The sequence below is a fragment of the Canis aureus genome, chromosome 21 (assembly GCF_053574225.1).
Source record: "Canis aureus isolate CA01 chromosome 21, VMU_Caureus_v.1.0, whole genome shotgun sequence".
In the NCBI taxonomy this organism is placed as follows: domain Eukaryota; kingdom Metazoa; phylum Chordata; class Mammalia; order Carnivora; family Canidae; genus Canis; species Canis aureus.
Window position 1 is genome coordinate 50,131,873 of NC_135631.1, and position 22,539 is coordinate 50,154,411.

The window sequence follows — 22,539 nt, forward strand, 5'->3', positions numbered from 1 at the left end:
TTTTTAATTTAGAACTGATTTCGAGAAATACAAACAAAACCCAAACAACAAAAACCTATGACACTAATTTCTTTCTCAGATGTCACATTAATAACAATACACCCACCCTCTGTTCAAAATATCTATCTTTATATCAGTTTAAACCATGTAAGAGACGATATTCAATTTTGAAACCCAGAATTAGAAGGAAGTGATTTAAAATTTAAAAGAAAATAGTACTAAAATGTAGTCAATGCTTGGGAAATAGCTCGAGTCGCTCTGTCTTCCAGGCAACATCAACTGAGCAGCATGTGCCAGATACTCCGCCAAACCAAGGGAGTAGGCCCTGATTTCTACCCCTTAAAAAAAGAATGTAAACCAATAGGTGCAATAAAAATTTTATACTTTCTAATTGTTCCAAAACAATAGAACCTAAAAATAACTTGGTTATGGTACTGAATCTAAGGCATATGAGTTAATTTTCACGTGACGAAGACAACCAAAAGTTACTTAGGGAAAAGATTAGAGTAACACGAAGAAACATGTTTATTTGTCCCAAAATTAAGGCCGACACAAGCTTGGATAGAAAGGGAGGCATAGGGGATCCCTGGGTGGTGCAGTGGTTTGGCGCCTGCCTTTGGCCCAGGGCACGATCCTGGGGACCCAGGATCGAGTCCCACGTCGGGCTCCCGGTGAATGGAGCCTGCTTCTCCCTCTGCCTGTGTCTCTGCCTCTCTCTCTCTCTCTCTCTCTGTGACTATCATAGATAAGTGAAAATTAAAAAAAAAAAAAAAAAAAAAAAAAGAAAGGGAGGCATATGATCTTATCATTATGTTTAAGGTTAATATACAAACCTCTTCACTTCCCAGAAAGACCTGTTTGCAACAGCAGATGAATTAAAAAATAATTTCCTTTTTCAATGTCTTTCTACATAAGACCTTGAATGGAGAATTTAGACAAAATACTTCCAGTTTTAAAAACTCACTTTGTGATGCATTCCTGGGACTCGCAATCGCTTTTGAGTTTATGATATACCACAGCTCCTACAGCAAGGGGTCCAGCATCTCCACAGAGGAAAGTGACCCTGCGGCCGTTCAGATTCCGAAGTGTTCTCTTCACGTAATCCAGGGATCGGAGCAGGTAGGTCTGGTCGCATGTAACCCGGTACAACTGTAGGTACAAAAGAGCTATGCCTGCAAAATTCCCCCACCCCCAAAGAAAAGCATTATTACCTTTCTTTTTCACTTTCAGGGCATTATTTTATGATCCTATGAAAAACTTAACCTAAACCCTATGTTTCTGAAGGAGCACCATCAAATAAATTACGTATGGTACAACTTTTAAAAACAGAAGAAAAAAAAAGAAAAAAAACCCCTCAGGGTAGAGAAAGCTTAAACCATTTAAATTAAATCCATCACCTTGCCAACAGCTCTGATACAGTGACTCAGTACTTCCTAGACAAGGTAAAACTTAACACTTCCCACGCATCCCCATTTTCTGTACATTCAGTTCAAGATTTTATTCCTTCTCTGGATTGTAAACCAACTTGGATCCTTTTCCTTTTACTTCTCATATAATCATTTCCTCCTATCTTATCCAAGTTAAATAATTACTTTCTAAGTTTTACACCCTCTTTCTAATTTTTATATATTTCTCACAATTTTTCAATTTTTTTTAGTGACTAACCTATCCAAATGACCAACCAACCAGTGAGTCAACTCACTGCCTATGGAAATGCCATATGAGGCAGAGCAGGATAACAAACACACAAGGCAGTTTATCACCTATGCAACCTTCCTATCTTAAAGATTTTATTTATTATTTAGGGAGAGAAAAGACTCCGAAGACTCCGAGCTGAGTGTGAGCCCAACAGGGGGCTTTGATCTCAAGACCATAAGATCATGACCTGAGCTGAAACCAAGCGCCGGAGGCTTAACTGACTGAGCCATCTAGGCACCCCGCAACCTCCCTATTTTGAAGAACAAATCCGGACACGTAAGTGAACCAGAGAGATCTTTTTCCAAAAATCTACAGAGGATGACCTATATGGCTTCTGAAAGAAGCCTATTATTCTTGGACTCCAGTTACTATGATGGTTACATAAAAAAAAATCCATCTGTATAAATATAAACTTAATAAAACATAAAGTATTGAAGGAAATGTTATGATGGTGAGAAGCGCAAACAGAACGTTTATTCATGTTTGAATTGGGATTCTCTAATATTATGTTGTCTAATATCCTACTCTCACTTCTATTATTTTTCATTTTGCTTTTTATTTTGTTTTGTTTAATTTGAGTATAATTGGCACACATTAGTTTCACATGTACAACATAGCATGTTGTACAACTGGTGAACAAGTCACCATCTATGTTCTGCTATGCGTTTTGCTTTTTAAATTTCTCTAAATAGGTAGCTTCTTTTTTCATTAATTCTCCATTTCAGGGTATCCTCTTTCCCTTTCAGATGCTTAACATCTCTCTCTCTCTCTCTCCATACATTCAGAAAGTCCTTTTCGCATTATGCATTTCCTGGAAGTTGTTAAGTAAGACAGATATAAAAGTACGTGTTGTAAAGCCTTGGAAAAGTATCCTTCCATATGAATTACTTATGGGCTCCTGTATTTGTTTTTGTATTCAAAATATTCAAATTATATACATATAGAAAGCAAGTCAGGGGTGCCTAGGTGGCTCAGTTGGTTAAGCAGCTGCCTTCAGCTTAGGTCATGATCCCAGGGTCATGCCCACTGTGGGGAGCCTGCTTTTCACTCTGCTTCTCCTCCTTGCTCCTGCTCTCTCAAATAAGTAAATAAAAATTAAAAAGTTTAAAAAAAGTAAGTTAAATACCTACAAATTTCAAATGTAGTCATTATAAAAGGTTTACAAATAGGTACTTCATGATTGACTCAGAAATCCCTAAAAAATAGAATGATGATGTGGACAGCCTATGAACCTTAAAACCTATCGTTATGTATGTATCAAATCTTAAATATTTTAATTACTACATTAATTTTATAGAGGGAGGAAAGGCAGAAGGGAAGATAAGGAATCTTAAGCAGGCTCCATATCCAGCACAGGGCCCAATGTGAGGCTTGATCTCATAACCCCGAGACCATGACCTGAGCCAAAAACAAGAGTTGGACACTTAACTGACTGAACCATTCAGGCGCCCTATTTATTTTTTTAATGTTTTACAGTCAGGTCTTTTTTTTTTTTTTTAATTAATTAGTTTGTAAGTAATCTCCACACTCAACATGGGGCTCGAACTCTCAATCCTGAGATCAAGAGTCACATGCTCTTACAACTGAGCCAGCAAGATGCTCCAATGCTCAAGTATTTTAAAGCAAATGATAGGCAAAAATTTTTTTGAAAGATTTTATTTATTCATGAGAGACACACACAAAGAGAGGCAGAGACACAGGCAGAGGGAGAAGCAGGCTCCATGCAGGGAGTCTGACGGAGGACTCGATCTCAGGTCTTTAGGATCAGGCCCTGGGCCGAAGGCAGCGCTAAACCGTTGGGCCACTGGGGCTGCCCCGGCAAAATATTTTTAAAAAAACTCATCCTAACATTTCACCTTTAAATACTTCAGTATGATTATCTAAAATATATAAACCTGTTTCTAGAAGTCAAAATAGCACTATAACTATCGAGTGAATAATTGATAAGTGAAACTGAGCTGTGATTTTTTCTTTTTTAAGGAAATCTTTGTCAGTTTTGGTACCACTATCATCCTTGCTTCATAAAAATAACAGGAACTATTCCTTATTTTCCTAACCTCTGAAACGGTTTATTTATTTTTTTAAAGATTTTATTTATTCACAAGAGACAGAGAGAGAGAGAGAGAGTCAGAGAGAGAGAGAGAGGGAGAAACAGGCTCCCTGTGGGGAGCCTGATGAGGGATTCAATCCCAGAACCCTGGAATCATTCCCTGAGCCAAAGGCAACCACTCAACCACTAAGCCACCAAGACGTCCCTGCCTGAAACAGTTTAAAAGTAGCAAAGAAAAAAAGTAACACTGAGAGTTCCTGTTGTCAATTATTATTAAAATTTTTTTTAAATTCAGTGTAGTTAAGGTACAGTGTTATATTTGTTTCAGGTATACAAAACAGTGAGTCAACAATTTTATACATTACTCAGTGCTCATCACATGTGCACTCCTTAATCTCTATCACCTGTTTCACCTACCCTCCCCCACCCACTTCCCTTCTGGACATATCATCTTTATTCAACAGTCAATGGACATTTGGGCTCTTTCCAAAGTTTGGCTATTGTTGATATAGTGCTGCTACCAACATTGGGGTGTGTGTACTCCTTCAAATCTGTATTTTTGTATCGTTTGGGTAAATACCTAGTAGTACAATGGCTGGATCATAGGATAGCTCTATTTTTAACTTTTTGAGTATGGAGGACCCTCCATACTGTTTTCCAGAGTGGCTGCAACAGTTTGCATTCCCATCAACAGTGTAAGAAGATTCCCCTTTCTCTATATCCTTGCTAACATCTATTGTTCCCTGAGTTATTTTAGCCATTCTGACCGCTGGGAGGTGGTATCTCATTGTGGTTCTGATTTGTATTTCCCTGATGTCGAGTGATGTTGAGCATTTTTACATGGGTCTGTTGGCCATCTGGATGTCTGCTGTGGAGAAATGTCTCTTCATGTCTTCCACCCATTTTTAATTGGATAATTTATTTGGTGTTGAGTTGCATAAGTTCTTGATAAATTCTATTATTCCTTTACAAGTAAGTTGTTTGCAAATATCTCCCACTCAGTACATTGTCTTTTAGTTTTGCTGTTTCCTTTGCCTGTAAAAGCTTTTTATTTTGATGTAGTCCCACAAAAAAAAAAAGTGGCACAAGCATTTCCTGTTCTTTTAAAGAAATTGTCTCTTTTCATTAGTTTATTGTTTGTTTTCCCCTAGTTTTACTGAGGTATAATTGACAAAATTGTAGATATATGTGTACAAAAGGGCGCTTTGATAGACTTATTCATGAAAACATTACCACAATCAGGCTGACACGTCTATTACTTCACATATCATTTTTTAAATGTGTGTGATGCGACCACCTAAGATCTACTCTCTTAGGGCAGTTCAGCAGTTTAGCGCCGTCTTCAGCCCGGGGTGTGATCCTGGACTTCTGGGGTCGAGTCCCACGTCCGGCTCCGTGCATGGAGCCTGCTTCTCCCTCTACCGGTGTCTCTGCCTCTCTCTCTCTCTCATGAATAAATAAAATCTTAAAAAAAAAAAAAGATCTACTCTCTTAGCAAATTTTAAGTATACAATACAGTATTATGTACTATAGTCACAATGCTGTACATTAGATCTAAAGAACTGGTATATCTTGTAACTGAAGGCTTGTACTCTATCTCTCCCATTTTCCCCACTCCACAACCCCTGGTAACCATCATTCAACTCTGTTTCTACGAGTTCAATTTTGTTTTTGTTTTTAAAATTCATATTTTTGTGAGATCATAGTCTGGTTTATTGCACATAGCATAATGTCCTCTAGACCCATTTTTGTTGTCACAATGACAGGATTTTGTTTATTATTCATGTAAACATAGATAGAAATATATAAAAATACCACAACTTCCTTATTCATTCAACCATCATTGAATATTAAGGTTGTTTCCATACCTTGGCTATTGTGAATAATGCTGCAATGAACATAGGGGTGCATATATCTTTGTAAGTTAAGTTTTACTTCTTTGGAAAAAACCCAGAAGTGGAATTGCTGTATCATCTGGTAGTTCTATTTTAAACTTTTTACGTTTACATTTCCACCAAGAGTGTACTAGGGTTCCCCTTTCTCTGCATCCTTGCCAACATTGGCCATCTCTTCTATTTTTGATAAAAACCACCCTAGGGGATCCCTGGGTAGCTCAGCGGTTTAGCCCCTGCCTTTGGCCTGGGGCATGATCCTGGAGTCCTGGGATGGAGTCCCACATCGGGCTCCCTGCATGGAGCCTGCTTCTCCCTCTGCCTGTGTCTCTGCCTCTCTCTCACACATCTCTGTGTTTCTAATGAATAGATCAATAAAATCTTAAAAAAACAAACAAACACCCTAACAGGATTAAGGTGATATCTCATTACGGTCTTGATTTGCATTTCTTGATTCGTTAGTGATGTTGAATATCTTTTCATGTATGTGTTAGCCATATGTATGCCTTCTTTGGGAAAATATCCAATTGGGTTGTTGGATATTTCTTACATATTTTGGATACTGACCTTTGAGCATAAATGTTTTGCAAATATGTTTTGCCTTCTTTGGGAAAATATCCACTCACGTTGTTGGATATTTCTCATATATTTTGGATACTGACCCTTTAGCATAAATATGTTTTGCAAGTATTTTCTCCCATTCTATTTCTACCTTTTTTGTTAACTGCTTTCTTGCTGTTCAGAACTTTTTAGTTTGATGTAGTCTCCCCTTGACTACTTTTTCTTTTGTTGCCTATGCTTTTGGTGTCATATACAAATAATCATTGCTAAAACCCAGGTCAAGGAGCTTTACCTCTATGTATTCTTTTAGGAGTTTCATTGTTTCAGATGTTACATTTCAAGTCTCTGATCCATTTTGAGTTAATTTTTGAGAGTGGTGTAGGATAGGGGTCCAGTTTTATTCTTTTGCATGTAACTCTCCAATTTTCCCAAAATGATTTGGTGAAGAGATGACTTTTTCCCCACTGTGTGTTCTAATTGCCTTTGTCAAGGATTATTAACCATTTATGCATGGATTTATTTCTGGGCTCTCTATTCTGTCCCATTTCAGCTATTTTTCTGTTTTCATCCCACTACCATATTGTTTTGATTACTATACCTTTGCCATATATTCTGAAATCAGAATTGTGATGTCTCCAGCTTTGTTCTTTCTCAAGACTACTATTCTACTCTGGTTCTTTTGTAGTTTCATGCAAATTTTAGGATTTTTTTTCAATTTCTGTGAAAAATATCATAATTTAAAAACATTTTTATTTGAATTCAGTTCATTACCATATTATGTATTATTGGTTTCAGAGGTAGAGGTCAATGATTCCGTCTTATATAATACCTAATGCTAATTATATCACATGCCCTCCTTAATGCCCATCACCCAGTTACCCTGTCCCCCTCACCCATCTCCCCTCCAGCAACCCTCAGTTTGTTTCCTATGATTAAGAATCTTATGGTTTCTCTGATTTTGTCTTGTTTCATTTTTTCTTCTCTTCCCCTATGATCCTCTGTTTTGTTTCTTAAATTCCACATCAGAGTGAGATCCATATGATAAAAATTGTCTTTCTCTGATTGAATTTTCACTTAGCATAATATCCTCTAGTTCCATCCATGTCATTGCAAATGGCAAGATTGATTGATTGATTTCTTTCTTTCTTCTCTTTTTTGTTTAATGGCTGGTAGTAGTCCATTGTGTATATATATATACCACATCTTCTTTATCTTCTTTATCTATTCATCTGTTGATGGACATCTGGGCTCTTTCTATAGTTTGGCTGTTGTGGACACTGCTGCTATAAACAGTGGGGTACAGGTGCCCTTCTGATCACTGTATTTGTATCTTTGGGGTAAATATCCAGTAGTGCAATTGCTGGGTTATAGGGTAGCCCTATATTCAACTTCTTGAGGAACCTCCAAACTGTTCTCCAGAGTGGCTGAACCAGCTTGCATTCCCACCAAGAATGTACAGGGTTCCCCTTTCTCCACATCCTTGCCAACATCCGTTGTTACCTGACTTGTTAATTTTAGTCATTCTGACTGCTGTGAGGTGGTGTCCCATTGTGGTTTAGACTTATATTTCCCTGATGCCAAGTGATGTTGAGCATCTTTTCACGTGTCTGCTGACGATTTGTATGACTTCTTTGGAGAAATATCTGTTCATGTCTTCTGTCCATTTCTTAACTGGATTATTTGTTTTTTGGGTGTTGGGTTTGATAGGTTCTTTATAGATTCTGGATACTAGCCCTTTATCTGATGTGTCACTTGCAAATATTTTCTCCCATTCTATAGGCTGCCTTTTGGTTTTGTTAACTTTCCTTTGCTGTGGAAAAGCTTTTTCTCTTGATGAAGTCCCAATGGTTCATTTTTGCCTTTGTTTCCCTTGCCTTTGGAGACATGTCCAGCAAGAAGCTGCTGAGGGTGAGGTCGAAGAGGTTGCCTCCTGTGTTCTCCTCTAGGATTTTGATGAATTCCTATCTCATATTTAGATCTTTCATCCATTTTGAGTCTATTTTTGTGTATGCTGTGAGGAAATGGTCCAGGTTCATTCTTCTGCATGTGGCTGTTCAATTTTCCCAACACCATTTGCTAAAAAGACTTCTTCCATTGAATATTCTTTCCTGCTTTGTCGAAGATTCGTGGAACATGGCATTGAGGGTCCATTTCTGAGTTCTCTCTTCTGTTCCATTAATCTATGTGTCTGTTTTTGTGCCAGTAGTATACTGTCTTGGTGATTATAGCTTTGTAATAGAGCTTGAAGTCTGGAATTGTGATGCTACCAGTTTTGGTTTTCTTTTTTAATATTCTTTTGGCTATTCAGGATCCTTTCTGGTTCCATACAAATTTTAGGATTATTTTTTCCAACTTTGTGAAATAAGTGGATGGAATTTTGATAGGTATTGCACTGAACATAAAGATTGCTGTAGGTAGCACAGACATTTTAACAATATTTGTTCTTCCGATCCATAAGCATGGAATGCTTTTCCATTTCTTTGTGTCCTCCTCAATTTCCTTCAGGAGTATTCTACAGTTTTCTGAGTACAGATCTTTTGCCTCTTTGGTTAGATTATTCCTAGGTATCTTATGGTTTTGGATGCAATTGCAAATGGGACTGATTCCTTAATTTCTCTTTCTTCTGTCTCATTGTTAGTGTATAGAAATGAAACTGATTTCTCTGCATTGATTTTATACCCTGCCACTTTGCTTAATTGCTGCATGAATTCTAGCAATTCTGAGGTTGAGTCTTTTGGGTATTCCACATAGAGTATCGCGTCATCTGCAAAAAGTGAGAATTTGACCTCTGCCAATTCGGATGCCTTTTATTTCTTTTTATTGTCTGATTGCTGAGGCTAGGACTTCTAGTACTATGTTGGACAACAGTGGTGAAAGTGGACATCCCTGCTCTGTTTCTGCTTAGGGGAAAAGCTCTCAGGTTTTCCCCATTGACAATGATATTTGCTGTGGGCTTTTTGTACATGGCTTTTATGATATAGATATGTTCCCTCTATCCCTATACTGTGAAGGGTTTTAATCAAGAAAGGATGTCGTACTTTGTCAAATGCCTTTTCAACGAGGTCTTTCATCTCATTGATTAAATTTATTCCTAAGGATTTTTCTTTGATGCTATAATAAATGGAATTTTTTTTTAGTTTCTTTCTCCAGTAGTTTATTCTTAGTCTACAGAAACACAACTGATTTTTGCATATTCATTTTGTACCGAATTTGTTCATCACTTCTAACAACTTTTTGTTAGGATCTTTAGGGTGTTCTCTTATATAAGATCATGTTACCCTGCAAACAGAAAAATTTCACTTTTTCTTTCTGATTTTCTTTTCTTTTTCTTGCCTAATTACTCTGGGTGCATGTATATATTTGTTATTTCTTCTTGATGAAGTAACTTTGGGGGGGAAAATGCCTGCTGTCCACCCTGCTAAGGATTCTGAGGCTTTATCACAGCTTCCCTACAAATATGCCTACTCCGAACTTCTTGTTCCCTCTTAGGGGTGAATTCTTAGAACTGTATGCCTTCTCGTAATTCCATAAAGCCAGGCTATTTGCGGAGTCTCCTGTTTGTTCTCGCTAAGGAGTGCTGAATGCTCAAGTTTGTATGCTGTCTTCCAGTTCTACAGGGTTGAGCTGGCTTTCTACTTAATTCTCAGTAACTGTCCACAAAGACTTGCACTCACTGCTCTCAGAGGCACATGCAACTATGGGGTGGAGTATCCTGTGGGTAAGGAGAATAATGCTAGAAATGCTTGTGGTGGGGATCCCTGGGTGGCGCAGCGGTTTGGCGCCTGCCTTTGGCCCAGGGCGCGATCCTGGAGACCCGGGATCGAGTCCCACGTCGGGCTCCCGGTGCATGGAGCCTGCTTCTCCCTCTGCCTGTGTCTCTGCCTCTCTCTCTCTCACTGTGTGCCTATCATAAATAAATAAATTAATTTAAAAAAAAAAAAAAAAAGAAATGCTTGTGGTCAGCTAGAGGGATTCAAAGGCCAAGTGTCCCCAGCAGCTTGTGGTCAGGTTTCCTAATGGAGTCTGTGAAGTGGTAAGACCTGTGTAACTTGAGTTTTGAGGACTGGCGGTTAAGTGTAACAGCACAGAATCTCCCTGCCCCTCAGTCATGTAGATCATCCCCGTATTTTGAAAGAGTAGGAAAGAAGCGGGTGTCTTTGACAACATCCTTTATAGCTGGGGAAGTTGGAAACTCACTCACATGCTCTCACTTTACCCTGTGGGAAAAACTGCAGGCCAAGTTTGTCTCTTTTGGCACAGAGCTGTGCCATCTTGGAGATGCAGTGACATAGGTGAAATGAAACTTTTCTGCTTACCCTCTTCACTCTTTCCAATCTCAGATTTTTTTTGTCCTCCCAATGGTGTGCTGAACTTCTCTACTGGATTCCTGGGTCCCATAAAGGTACTCACAAAAACTTATCAAAATCAGTGTTCTTTGGGGGGAAAGATGGTAGATTGCTGAATTGCTGATGCCATTCTCCTTGGATTAACTGTTCTTTCAAGGTTTGATAAAATTTCCCAGTGAAATTTTAAGGGTAGATCTTTAACAATATTCTCAAGTTTTTATTTGGAAGTTTGTCTATTTTGATATTCCATCTCTTCTAGGGTGAGGTTTGGTAGATTATGTATTCACAAAGAATTATTCATTTTATTTACATTGTAAAATAAATTTATATACAGTGAAATGGAGTGTGGCTTCTAAATTTCCTGTTTCAATAGTTTCTGCATCTCATTAATAGTGTTTCTGTGCCTTCCTCCCCTATCTGCAAACTTCTGTTTGGAACTTAATTACATAATTAAAAATAATCAATGTCACTATAAGCTTATGCTGGTTTCCCCAATCATATCTTGGCTATGGATTCCTCTGCTGTGGGACTGGAATAGTACTTTTCTTTTCTTTTTTTTTTTTTTCTTTTTTTTGGCAGAAAGGGCCAGATAGCAACTTTATATTAAAGTCCCCATTCAGGGCAGCCTGGGTGGCTCAGTGGTTTAGTGCCGCCTTCAGCCTGGGGCATGATCTTGGGGTCCTAGGGCTGAGTCTCACGTCGGGCTCCCTGAATGGAGCCTGCTTTTCCCTCTGCCTGTGTCTCTGCCTCTCTCATGAATAAATAAATAAAATCTTTAAAAAAATATAGAGTCCCCATTCAGTCTCATTGCATGCTCTTCTGTTTATTTCAAAATTCTTAATATAAATATATGCTAGCAGTGAGAGCTCTGGTTGCTCCACATTTTCACGAGGAATTGGTATTGTCAGTGTTTTGGATTTTGTCAATTCCCTAACAACATACGATGTTGACTACTTTGCATCTGTATTATCTTCTTTGGTGAGGGTCTTTTCAGGTATGTTGTTCATTTTGTAATGGGTTTTTTTTTTCTTATTGAATTTTAAGAGTTCTTTGTATATGTTCCATAAAACAGATAAGTCTTTGCAAGTATTTTTCTTTTAAAAAATGGTATTTATTTATTTGAGACAGAGCACGAGCAAGAAAGAGAAAGAAAGCATGAGCAGGGAAGAGAGACAGAGAGAGGGAGAAGCAGGCTCCCCACTGAGCAGGGAGCTCAATGTGGGGCTTGATCCCAGGATCTGGGATCATGATCTGAGCCAAAGACAGATGCTTAACCGACTGAGCCACCCAGGAGCCCTACAAACATTTTCTTCTAATCTGTGACTTATCTTCCCATTCTCTTGACCTTATCTTTCACAGAGCAGTTTTTAATTTTAACATAGGCCAGATTACCATTTATTTCTTTGACTAATCATGCCTTTGGTGTCATATGTAAAAAGTCATTACCATACCTAAGGCTTTCTTCTAGGTTATCTTCTAGTTACATAGTTTTCCATTTTATATCTAGGCCTATGATCCACTTTATTACTTTTGAGAGGTGTCTAAATTAATTTTATTGCATGTGCATGCCCAGTTTTCCAGCATCACTTGTTAAAAATAACTATCTTCCATTGTATTGCTTAACTCCATTGTCAAAAACCAATGGAGCATCTATAGCAGACTAGATTTAAGTGAGTCTATTTCTGGGCTCTCTATTCTATTCTCTCCATCTATTGGTCTATTCTTGCACCAGTCCCACACTGTTTTGATTACCACAATTTTATAATATAATTATTATACACACATGTGGACAAGCAGGGGGAGCAGCAGTGGGGGAGGGAGAAGCAGATTCCCCGCTGAGCAGGGAGCCTGACCTGGAGCTTGATCCCAGGACCTGAGCCAAAGGCAGATGCCTAACTTACAGGTGCCCCTGTGTTGTGTTTTGTTTTTTAATGGAACATTTCATGATTTGTGTGTCATCCTTGCAGAGGGACCATGCTAATCTCTGTATACTTCCAATTTTAGTATATGTGCTGCCAAAACAAGCATAAATGGTATTGTGTTTTTAATTTCAAATCAAACTTACTCATTGCTGTTACATAGAAAAGTGACTTACTTTCCTGCTTATTAACTGATATTTTTGTTATTTCTGATTTTCGACATAGAAATATCATGTCATCCACAAAGACAGTTTTATTTCTTCCTTCCCAATCTATATAACTTAAAAGCAAAAGACAAAAAAGTCTTTACTTACAAGGGAAAACCCATAAGGCTAATAGGAGACTGTTCAACAGAAACATGGCAAGCCAGAGAGGAGTGGAATGATACATTCCAAGTGTTGAAGGGAAAAATACGCAAGGAGCTCGACACGGGACTCAATCAGGAGATCAGGCCCTGGGCTAAAGGCAGTGCTAAACCGCTGAGCCACCCCGGCTGCCCCTAGACCCTTTTAACAGTAAGACCAAAACACACCCAGGATTTAGTTTTTTTGTTTCTGTTTTATCTTTTTTCTTTCTTTTTCTTTCTTCTTTATTTTATGGACAAAACGACAAGATGGATAAATTCACTCCAAAGGAAAGAAAGTAGAACTCATGGCCAAGGGCTTAATCAATAAAGATATTAGTAAGATGTCTGAACTAGAATTTAAAACAATGATTATGGGATGCCTCGGTGACTAGTGGTTGAGCATCTGCCTTTGCCCCAGGGTGTGATCCTAGAGTCCAGGGATTGAGTCCCATATCGGGCTCCCTGCATGGAGCCCGCTTCTCCCTCTGCCTGTGTCTCTGCCTCTCTCTGTGTGTCTCTCATGAATAAATAAATAAAATCTTAAAAATAAATAAATAAAAATTTAAAAACCCAATGATTATAAGGATACTAGCTAGGCTTGAAAAAAGCATAGAAGACACTAGAGAATCCTTTATTACAGACATAAAAGAACTAAAATCTAGTCAGGTCGAAATTAAAAATGCTATAACCAGGCTGCAATCCCAAATGGAGGTCATAAAAATGAGGATGGATGAAGCACAGGAATAATACTGATATAGATGATAAAATTATGAAAAATAATGAAGCTGAAAAAACAGGGAAAGAAAGGTAGTGGACCACGAAAGTAGACTTAGGGAACTCAGCAGCGGATAAAAATGTAGTAACATTTGTATGATAGTAGTCCCAGAAGATGAAGAGAGAGAAAAGGGGGCAGAATGTTTATTCAAACAATTGATAGCTGAAAACTTCCCTGAGGGAATGACACCGATATCAAAATCCAAGAAGCACAGAAAACTCCCATGAAATTCAACAAAAGCTGACCATCAACAAGGCATATCATAGTCAAATTCACAAAATACACAAACAAGGAAAGAATCCTGGAAGCAACAAGGGAAAAATAAGTCCTCTATCTACAAGGGGAGACGGATCAGGTTCATAGCAAATCTATCCACAAACAGGAGTGGATGTAAATGTACAACGTACCGAATGGGAAAAATATGCAGCCAAGAAGTCCTTATCCAGCAAGGCTATCATTCAGAATGGAAGGAGAGATAAAGACTTTTTCCCAGACAATCAAAAACTAATGGAGTTTGTGATCTCTAAAACAGCCCTGCAAGGAATTTTAAGGGGAATTCTTTTGAGTGGAAAAAAACAAAACAAAAACAAAAACAAAAACAAGAAAAACTAGAAAGGATGTAAAATATCACCAGAAACACCAACTTCACAGGTAACACAACACAATGGCACTAAATTCATCTTCCAATAATCACTCTGAATGTAGTAAATGGACTAAATACTCCAATCAAAAGACACAGGACATCAGAATGAATAATAAAAAAAGATCTCTTTATAAGCTGCCTACAAGAGACTTATTTTAGAACTAAAGAATCCTGCAGATGGAAAGTGAGATGGAGAAATCATCTATCATGCTAAAGGATATCAGAAGGAAGCTGGGAGTGGACAAACAAAAAGAAATAAAAGGCATCCAAATTGCAAGGAAGGATAAAACTTCCACTCTTTGCCGATGACATGATGTTCCATGTAGAAAATCCGAAAAACACCACCAAAAAATTGCTAGACTACGTGAATGCATCAAAGTTGCAGAACATGAAGTCAATATGCAGAAATCTACTGTATTTCTATACATCAATAATTAAGAAGCAGAAAAAAATCAAAGAATCATCCCATTTGCCCTGAAAACAATAAGAACCTAGGAACAAACCTAACTAAAGAGATGAAAGATATGTACTCTGAAAAATGATAGATTGCTTATGAAACAAATTGAGGAGGACACAAAGAATGGAAAAGGTTTCCATGCTCATGTATTGGAAGAACACTTTTAACCTGTCTGTGCTACCCAAAGCAATCTACACATTTAATGCAATCCCTATCAAAATACCATCAGCATTTTTCAGAGAGCTAGCAAACAGTGCTGAAATGGATGTGGAACCAGAAAGGGCCCTGAATAGCCAAAGCAATTCTTAAAAAAGAAAAACAAAACTAGAGGCATCATGTATTCCAGATTTCAAACTATACTACAATGCTGTAGTCATTAAGACAGTACGGTACTGGCACAAAAACAGATACATAGATCAATGGGACAGAAGGGATCAGCTGGCTAGAGATGGGTGCTGGGTATTAAAGAGGGCAATTGTTGTGATGATCGCTGGCTGTTGTATATAAATGATGAATCACTGAAATCTACTCTAGAAACCAATATTGCACTCTATGTTAACTAAAATTGAAATTAAAAAAAAAAGAGAAAGGGACTATATAATCATATATAAGGGGGACAATCCAATAAGAAGATATAACAATTGTAAATATTTATAAACTCAATATGGGAGCACTCAAATATATAAAACAATTAATAATAAACATAAAGGAGCTAATTGATAATAATACAATAATAGTAGGAAACTTTAACACCACACATACATCAATGGACAGATGATCTAAACAGAAAATCAAACAGAATTCAATGGCTTTGAATGATGCACTGGGCCAGATGGATTTAACAGATATATTCAGAACACTGCATCCTAAATCAGAATACTCTGGTGCACACAGAACAGTCTCCAGAACAGATCATGCATTAGGTCACACAATAAGCTTCAAGAAACACAAAAAGACTGAAGTCATACTATGCCCCTTTTCTCACCACAACACTATGATATTAGAAGTGAACCACAAGAAACTATCTGCAATGGCCATAAATACACAGAAGTTAAACATGCTACTAAGCAATGAATAAGTGAACCAGAAAATCAAAGAAGATATTTAAAAATACATGGAATCAAATGAAAGTGAAAGCAAAACAGTCCAAGACCGTTGGGATACAGCAAAAGCTGTCCTAAGAGAGAAGTATATGGCAATATAAGTTTACCTTAAAAAGGTAGAAAAACCTCAAAGAAACAACCTAACTTAACTGAAGGAAGTAGGAAAAGAACAACAAACAAAGCCTAAAGCCAGCAGAAGGAAGGAAATAATAAAGATTTGAGCAGAAATAAATGATATAGAAATTCAAGAAACCAATAGGACAGATCAATGAAACCAGGAGCTGGCTCTTAGAAAATATTAATAAAATTGATAAACCCCAAGCCAGACTTATCAAAAAGAAAAGAGAAAAGACCCATATTAATAAAATCAGAAATGAGACAGGAGAAACAACAATGAATACCACAGAAATACAAACCATTTTGAAAAACAGACAATCTGGAAGAAATGGATGAATTTCCAGAAACATATAAACTACCAAAACTCAAACAGGAGGAAATAGAACAATTTGAACAGACCAATAACCGGCAAAGAAGTTGAATCAGTAATCAAAAATCTAAAAAGACTAGGACCAGATGGTTTCAAAGGAGAATTCTACTAAACTTTTAAAGAAAAGTTAATACTTATTTTTCTCAAACTATTCCAAACAATAGAAATGGAAGGAAAACTTCCAACTTCATTCTATGAGGCCAGCAATCTGCTACCAAAACCAGATAAGGATTCCACTACAATAGAGAACTACAGGCCAATATCCCTGATGAATATGGATGCAAAAATTCTCAATAGAATAATAGCCAACTTAATCCAACCAAACATTAAAAAAATCATTCATCATCATCAAGTGGGATTTATTCCTGGGTTGTAAGGTAGTTGAATATTCACAAACCAATCAGCATGATAACATCACATTAATAAAAGAAAGGATAAGAACTGTAAGATCCTCTTAATAGATGCAAAAAAAGCATTTGACAAAGTACAGCCATTCATGATAAAAACTCTCCAGACAACAGGTTTAGAGGAAACATATCTCAATGTAATAAAGGCTATCTATGGAAAACCTATCGCAAACATCATCCATAACGGGGAAAAACTGAGAACTTCCTCTTAATGATCAGGAATAAGGCAAAGATGTCCACTCTCACCACTGTTATTTAACAAGAGTACTGGAAGTCCTTGCCACTGCAATGGACAACAAAAAGAAATAAAAGGCATCCAAATCGGCAAGGGAGAAGTCAAACTTTCCCTGTTTTTATTTTATTTTTTTTAAGATTTTATTTATTTATTCATGAAAGACACAGAGAGAGAGACAGAGACAGAAGCAGGCTCCATGCAGAGAGCCGGACACGGGCCTCGATCCCAGGTCTCCAGGATCACACCCTGGGCTGAAGGTGGCGCTAAATCGCTGAGCCACCCAAGGGATTCCCACTTTCCCTGTTTTTAGATGACAGGATAATCTAGATAGAAAATCTGAAAGACCACCAAAAATTTGCTTGAACTGATACATGAATTAAGTAAAGTCGCAGGACACAAAATCAATGTACAGAAATCTGTTGCATTTCAATACACCAGTAATGAAGCAGCAAAAAGAGAAATTAAGGAATGAATCCCATTTACAATTGCACCAAACAATATCAAGGAATAAACTTAACCAATGTACTCTGAAGACTATAAAACACTGATGAAAGAAACCATGATGCAAAGAAATGGAAAGACAGTCCATGCTCATAGATTGGAAGAACAAATATTGTAAAAATGTCGATACTACCCAAAGCAATCTATATACACATTTAATGCAATTCCTCTCAAAATATCAACAGTTTTTTTTTTTTTTTTCAGAGCTAGAAAAACAATCCGTCAATTTGAATGGAATCAGGAAAGACACCAAATAGCCAAAGTAACTTTAAAAAGGAAAAACAAAGCTGGAGGCCTCACAATTCTGGACTTCTACTTATATTACAAAGCTGTAGTCATCAAAGCATGTAGTACTGGCACAAAAACAGATACACAGATCAATGGAACAGAATGTAAAACCAAGAAATAAACTCACAGCGGTCAATTAATCTTCAACAAAGCAGGAAAGAATATCCAATGGGGAAAAGACCATTTGTTCAACAAATCATGCTTGAAGAACTGGACAGCAATATGCAAAAGAATGAAACCAAAATAAATAATAGAATAAATGCAAAAGATGCAAAAGAATAAATGCAAAATGAATAAAAGACCTATATGTGAGAGCTGAAACCATAAGAATCCTGGAAGAGAACATAGGCAGTAACTTGTGTGACATTAGCCATAGCACCTTCTTTCTAGATATGTTTCCTGAAGCAAGGACAAAAGCAAAAATTAACTATCGGGACTATATCAAAATAAAAAGCTTCTGCACAGCAAAAGAAACAACCAACAAAACTAAAAGGCAACCTATGGAATGGGAAAAGATACTTGCAAATGAAATACCTGATAAAGGGTTAGTATTCAAAATATATAAAGAACTTATAAAACTTAACATCCAAAAAACAAATAATCTAATTAAAACATGGGCAGAAGACATGAACAGACATTTCTCCAAAGAAGACATGCCAGACGGCCGACAGGCACAGGAAAAGATGCTCTATGTCACTTATCATCAGGCAAATGCAAAACAAAACTACAAGATATCACCTCACATCTATCAGAATGGATAAAATTAACAACACAAGAACAACAGATATTGGCAAGGATGCGGAGAAAGGGGAACCCTCTTGCACTGTTGGTGGGAATGCAAAGTGGTGCAACCACTTTGGAAAACGGTATGGAGGTTCCTCAAACCTAGAATTATCCTATGATCCACAACTGCACTACTAGGTATTCACCCAAAGGATACAGGAACACTAATACAAAGGGATATGTGCACCCCAATGTTGATAGCAGTATTATCTACAACAGCCAAAACATGAAGACAGCCCGTGTCCATCCACTGAGGAACAGAAGGTGTGGAGTACATATGTATAATGGAATATTACCCAGCCATAAGAAAGAATGAAATCTTACCACTTGCATTGACATGGATGGAGCTAAAGATATCATGCTAACCAAAATAAGTCAGAGAAAGACAAATACTATATGATTTCACTCACGTGCAATTTAAGAAAAAAAAAAACAAGCAAAGTGGAAAAAAAAGAGAGGAGGGCAAACAAAGAAATACTCTTAATTATGAAGAACAAACTGATGGTTACCAGTAGGAAAGTCGGTGGGGGTGTTGGTTAAACAGGCGATGGGGATTACGGAGTGAACTGCTTGTGATGAGCACTGGGTGTTTATGGAAATGTTGAATCACTATACTGTATACTTGAAAATAATATTACACTAACTGGAATTTATTAAATAGAGACTTAATAAGAAAAAACATTTCCATCTTTCTAGTTACATTATTAATGTATTCTTACATGTTTACTTTTTTCACTAAAACCCTTAGCATATTAATAATAGTATTTGAAAGTTCCTGGTTTGATAATTGCAACATTCCTGCCATAGTTGATTCTGGGTCTGATGTTTACTTAGTCACTTCAAACTGTTTTAATTTTCTTTCTTTCTTTCTTCTTTCTTTCTTTCTTTCTTTCTTTCTTTCTTTCTTTCTTTCTTCTTTCTTTCTTCTTTCTTTCTTTCTTTCTTCTTTCTTTCTTTCTTTCTTTCTTTCTTTCTTTCTTTCTTTCTTTCTTTCTTTTTTTCTTTCTTTCTTTCTTTCTTTCTTTCTTTCTTTTTTGCCTTTTCGTATTCCTTGTAAATTTTTATTGCAAGCTGGACATAATGTACTGGTAAAAGAAACTTCAGTAACCAGTCCTTTAGTAACGTGGCGGTGAGGAATAGGGAAGTAGCAGCATCCTATGGTCCTATGATTAGGTCTCATCTCAGTCTTTTGGTGAAGCTGTGCCCCTGGACGATGACCTTTTACTAGTGCTTCTCAGTGTTTTCCTCCCTGTAGGTTGGACAGATAGTAGTTACAAGGGGCTGGAGTTGGGTTTTCCCCAGACCCAGCCAGAGCAGGGTGGAGTCAGGTATTTCCCTCCCCGCAGGGATGTCTGGCTTCAATAAAATTCCACTAGGTTAGGCTCTGGTAAAACAGTTTTTCCTGAGGGTGGGTCTGGTGAAGAAAAACAGAATGCTCTGGCATATTCTAAAGGGTGCCTTTCCAGCCCCCTCCAGAAGCACAAAGGGATTCTCCCCAATATCAACAGTGAGAACCTGAGAGAACTTCTTGCAAAAGTAAAGAAGCGTCCTTATAACTGGGTATACCTAGAGGCATTTTATTCTCCTGCTTGTTCACACTCAGCCTCTAGCAATTCATCAATTAACCTTTAAATCTCTTATCCCCATGCTGGTTCCCACGGACTTTCCTTCTTGGGGATCTCTGCTCCAGGAAATTGTGATTTTCTCCAGTAAACTCCTGTGTTTTCTTTCTTCTAGTATCAGTTCTTTCTTCAGCCCCTTGTCACTTGGAATTCATTTTTGAAGTGATTTTACCTTTTCCTTCAATTTCTTAGTTCTTTCAATTCCCATTTCACATCATCTTACTGTCTTGCCATTTCCTTTCTGGGCTCCTTTACTTCTGTTTTGTGATTCAACTGCTTAATTAAGTTCCAAAATAAATGTTGGAAATGCTGCAATTCTTCCCCACATTGTAATGGCATCTTCCTGGTGATTTTTCTTCTTCCATTGCCGAAATGTGATATTCTGTTTTCTTCTAATATTATGTATACAATTGAATTTTTTCTTAAGTTTGAATTAGGTGAGTTTTTCTGAATTAACTATCAACAGGAAGACTCTCTAAAAAAGGGAAAGTGTTAGGATAGCTTTCTTAGTTTTTTTCATCTCAAAGGCATCCTTTTCTTACTAAGTGACAGTTTATTTGTGTATGGTGACTTGTGGTGACCAGATTTCCTTTGGTTCTCATAACCTTACTTGTTTCTCGAGGGCTCCTACCACTGATGTTTCCTTCCTGATTATCCTCTTAGCCAGTGCCATAAGGGATGTAGTTCCTGCCGCATACAATAATCCCCTTTTGTAGAAGGATGCTGTTTAAAAAAATTCTATGACCTCTTTTCCCTGAATGCTCTCCAAATCATTTTTCTCTGCCTCTCTTGTCCACTTTACGTTCAGATATGCCCTCAAAAATTCCCCGAGTGTGTGTGTCATCCTTCTGAGAATAATTATTTATTGACTTGGGAGAGGGGGAATTGCAGAATACATTTTGCTACCTATGGGTCACTTGGTGGCTTTCCACAGTGTTTTGGATTTTATTTGTTTTTTTATTATTATTTGGTATATTCTCTATCTCACAATTTTGCCAAAAAAAAAAAAAAAAGTTGTGAGTGCTTCATTCATTCTTCTTGTATTGATTGCATGGTTTTAGGAAGAAAGGTAGGTGTGGGTGTAAGTAGATTCCATAGTGTTACCTGAATTCCAAAGCCCTAAATATTATTTTTAACCATTCACACAAAACACCTCCATGCTGGCTCTATCACTGATTCCAAAAGATGACAACAAATGGGGATTTTTAAGAAATACTGATTCTTGGACTCCTCTGCCAGAGATCCTCATGTAGTTATTCTGGGATGGCTGCTGATAATATGTTGTTTATTATAAAGCCCTCTGAGTGTTTCTGATGCACAGCTAATTTAGGACCTAATAATAATCATGGATTTAAATCCCCTATTTCAACAAGAAATGTTTTAAGTAAAATACTTTTTAGGGGAAATCTATGCTAATAATATCTATGTTATTTTTAATAATATCCATCCTGGGGTACCTAGGTGGTTCAGTCAGACTGAGCATCAGTCTTCGGCTCAAGTCATGATCTCTGGGTCCTGGGATCCAGCCCCATGTCCTGCTCCCTGGTCACTGGGGAATCTGCTTGTCCCTTTCTCTCTCCCTCTGGTTCTTCCCCCTAGCTTGTGTATTCTTTCTCTCTCTCAAATAAATAAAATCTTAATAAATACATAAATATGTCCCTCTTTGCTTTTAACTTCAAGTTAGCTAAAATTATCTAAATTTACATTTAAGATAAATTTCTTTGGCTCTTTAAGTTGAACTAGATCTATGTCTTTCTGGGTTTAATAGTTGGGAAAATTTAATTCTAATGTCTTTATGTAAATGCTGTATTCATAACAGGGAAATACAAATAAAACATCACAGAAATAAATATAAAAATGAAACAAAAAAAGATCAAGGCTGTCATGTTTGGTTGTACACTGTGAAAGCAGGTACCAGTTCTCAGTGATTCTAACATGAAAACTTATGTCTATGCTGTTGATTGACTAAACCATAAAAACTTAACAAGGGCTATATATTGATATGTAAATTGTTAATAACGGTAATCATCCTGCAGTCTAATCTCTCAGAAGAAGGTCTTTTATTTCTTTTATACTCCCTAAATAGTTATTACAATGTTCTGGTTACATGATAAAATAATAAGAGTAAAGATTAGTTATGGAAATCTAATTCTGAAATTAAGGTTTTTGACATAGGGTACGACAAGTTGCTTATTCAATTATCACTAAATTCAACATCTTTATGCGTACAAATGAGTCAAATGAGTACAAGCAATAGGTTAAACAGTTTATGCATAAAAGAGAAGTCATATCCTACAACTTGTTGCAAAGATCAAAGTAATAAAGGCAAACAAAAAACTGACCCCAGGGCAAGTTTCTCTTATTATGCATTTTCAGAGATACCCATATATTGGGCCAAATAAATAATGCTATAAAAATATATATAC

The 22,539-nt window shown here is 37.1% G+C and overlaps 1 protein-coding gene and 1 non-coding gene across 2 annotated transcripts in view; both read right to left on the reverse strand.

Annotated features, from left to right (window-relative positions):
- The window catches only part of LANCL2 (LanC like glutathione S-transferase 2), a 48,626-nt gene that overhangs the window by 16,292 nt on the left and 9,795 nt on the right, over positions 1-22,539 (reverse strand). Inside the window, exon 3 of the mRNA XM_077864149.1 lies at positions 965-1,172. Within this exon, the coding sequence (XP_077720275.1) occupies positions 965-1,172 (208 nt within the window). The remainder of the gene's footprint in view (positions 1-964; positions 1,173-22,539) is intronic.
- On the reverse strand, positions 12,473-12,575 carry LOC144293549 (U6 spliceosomal RNA). The gene has a single exon (XR_013360758.1). It is a non-coding gene; the product is annotated as a U6 spliceosomal RNA (small nuclear RNA).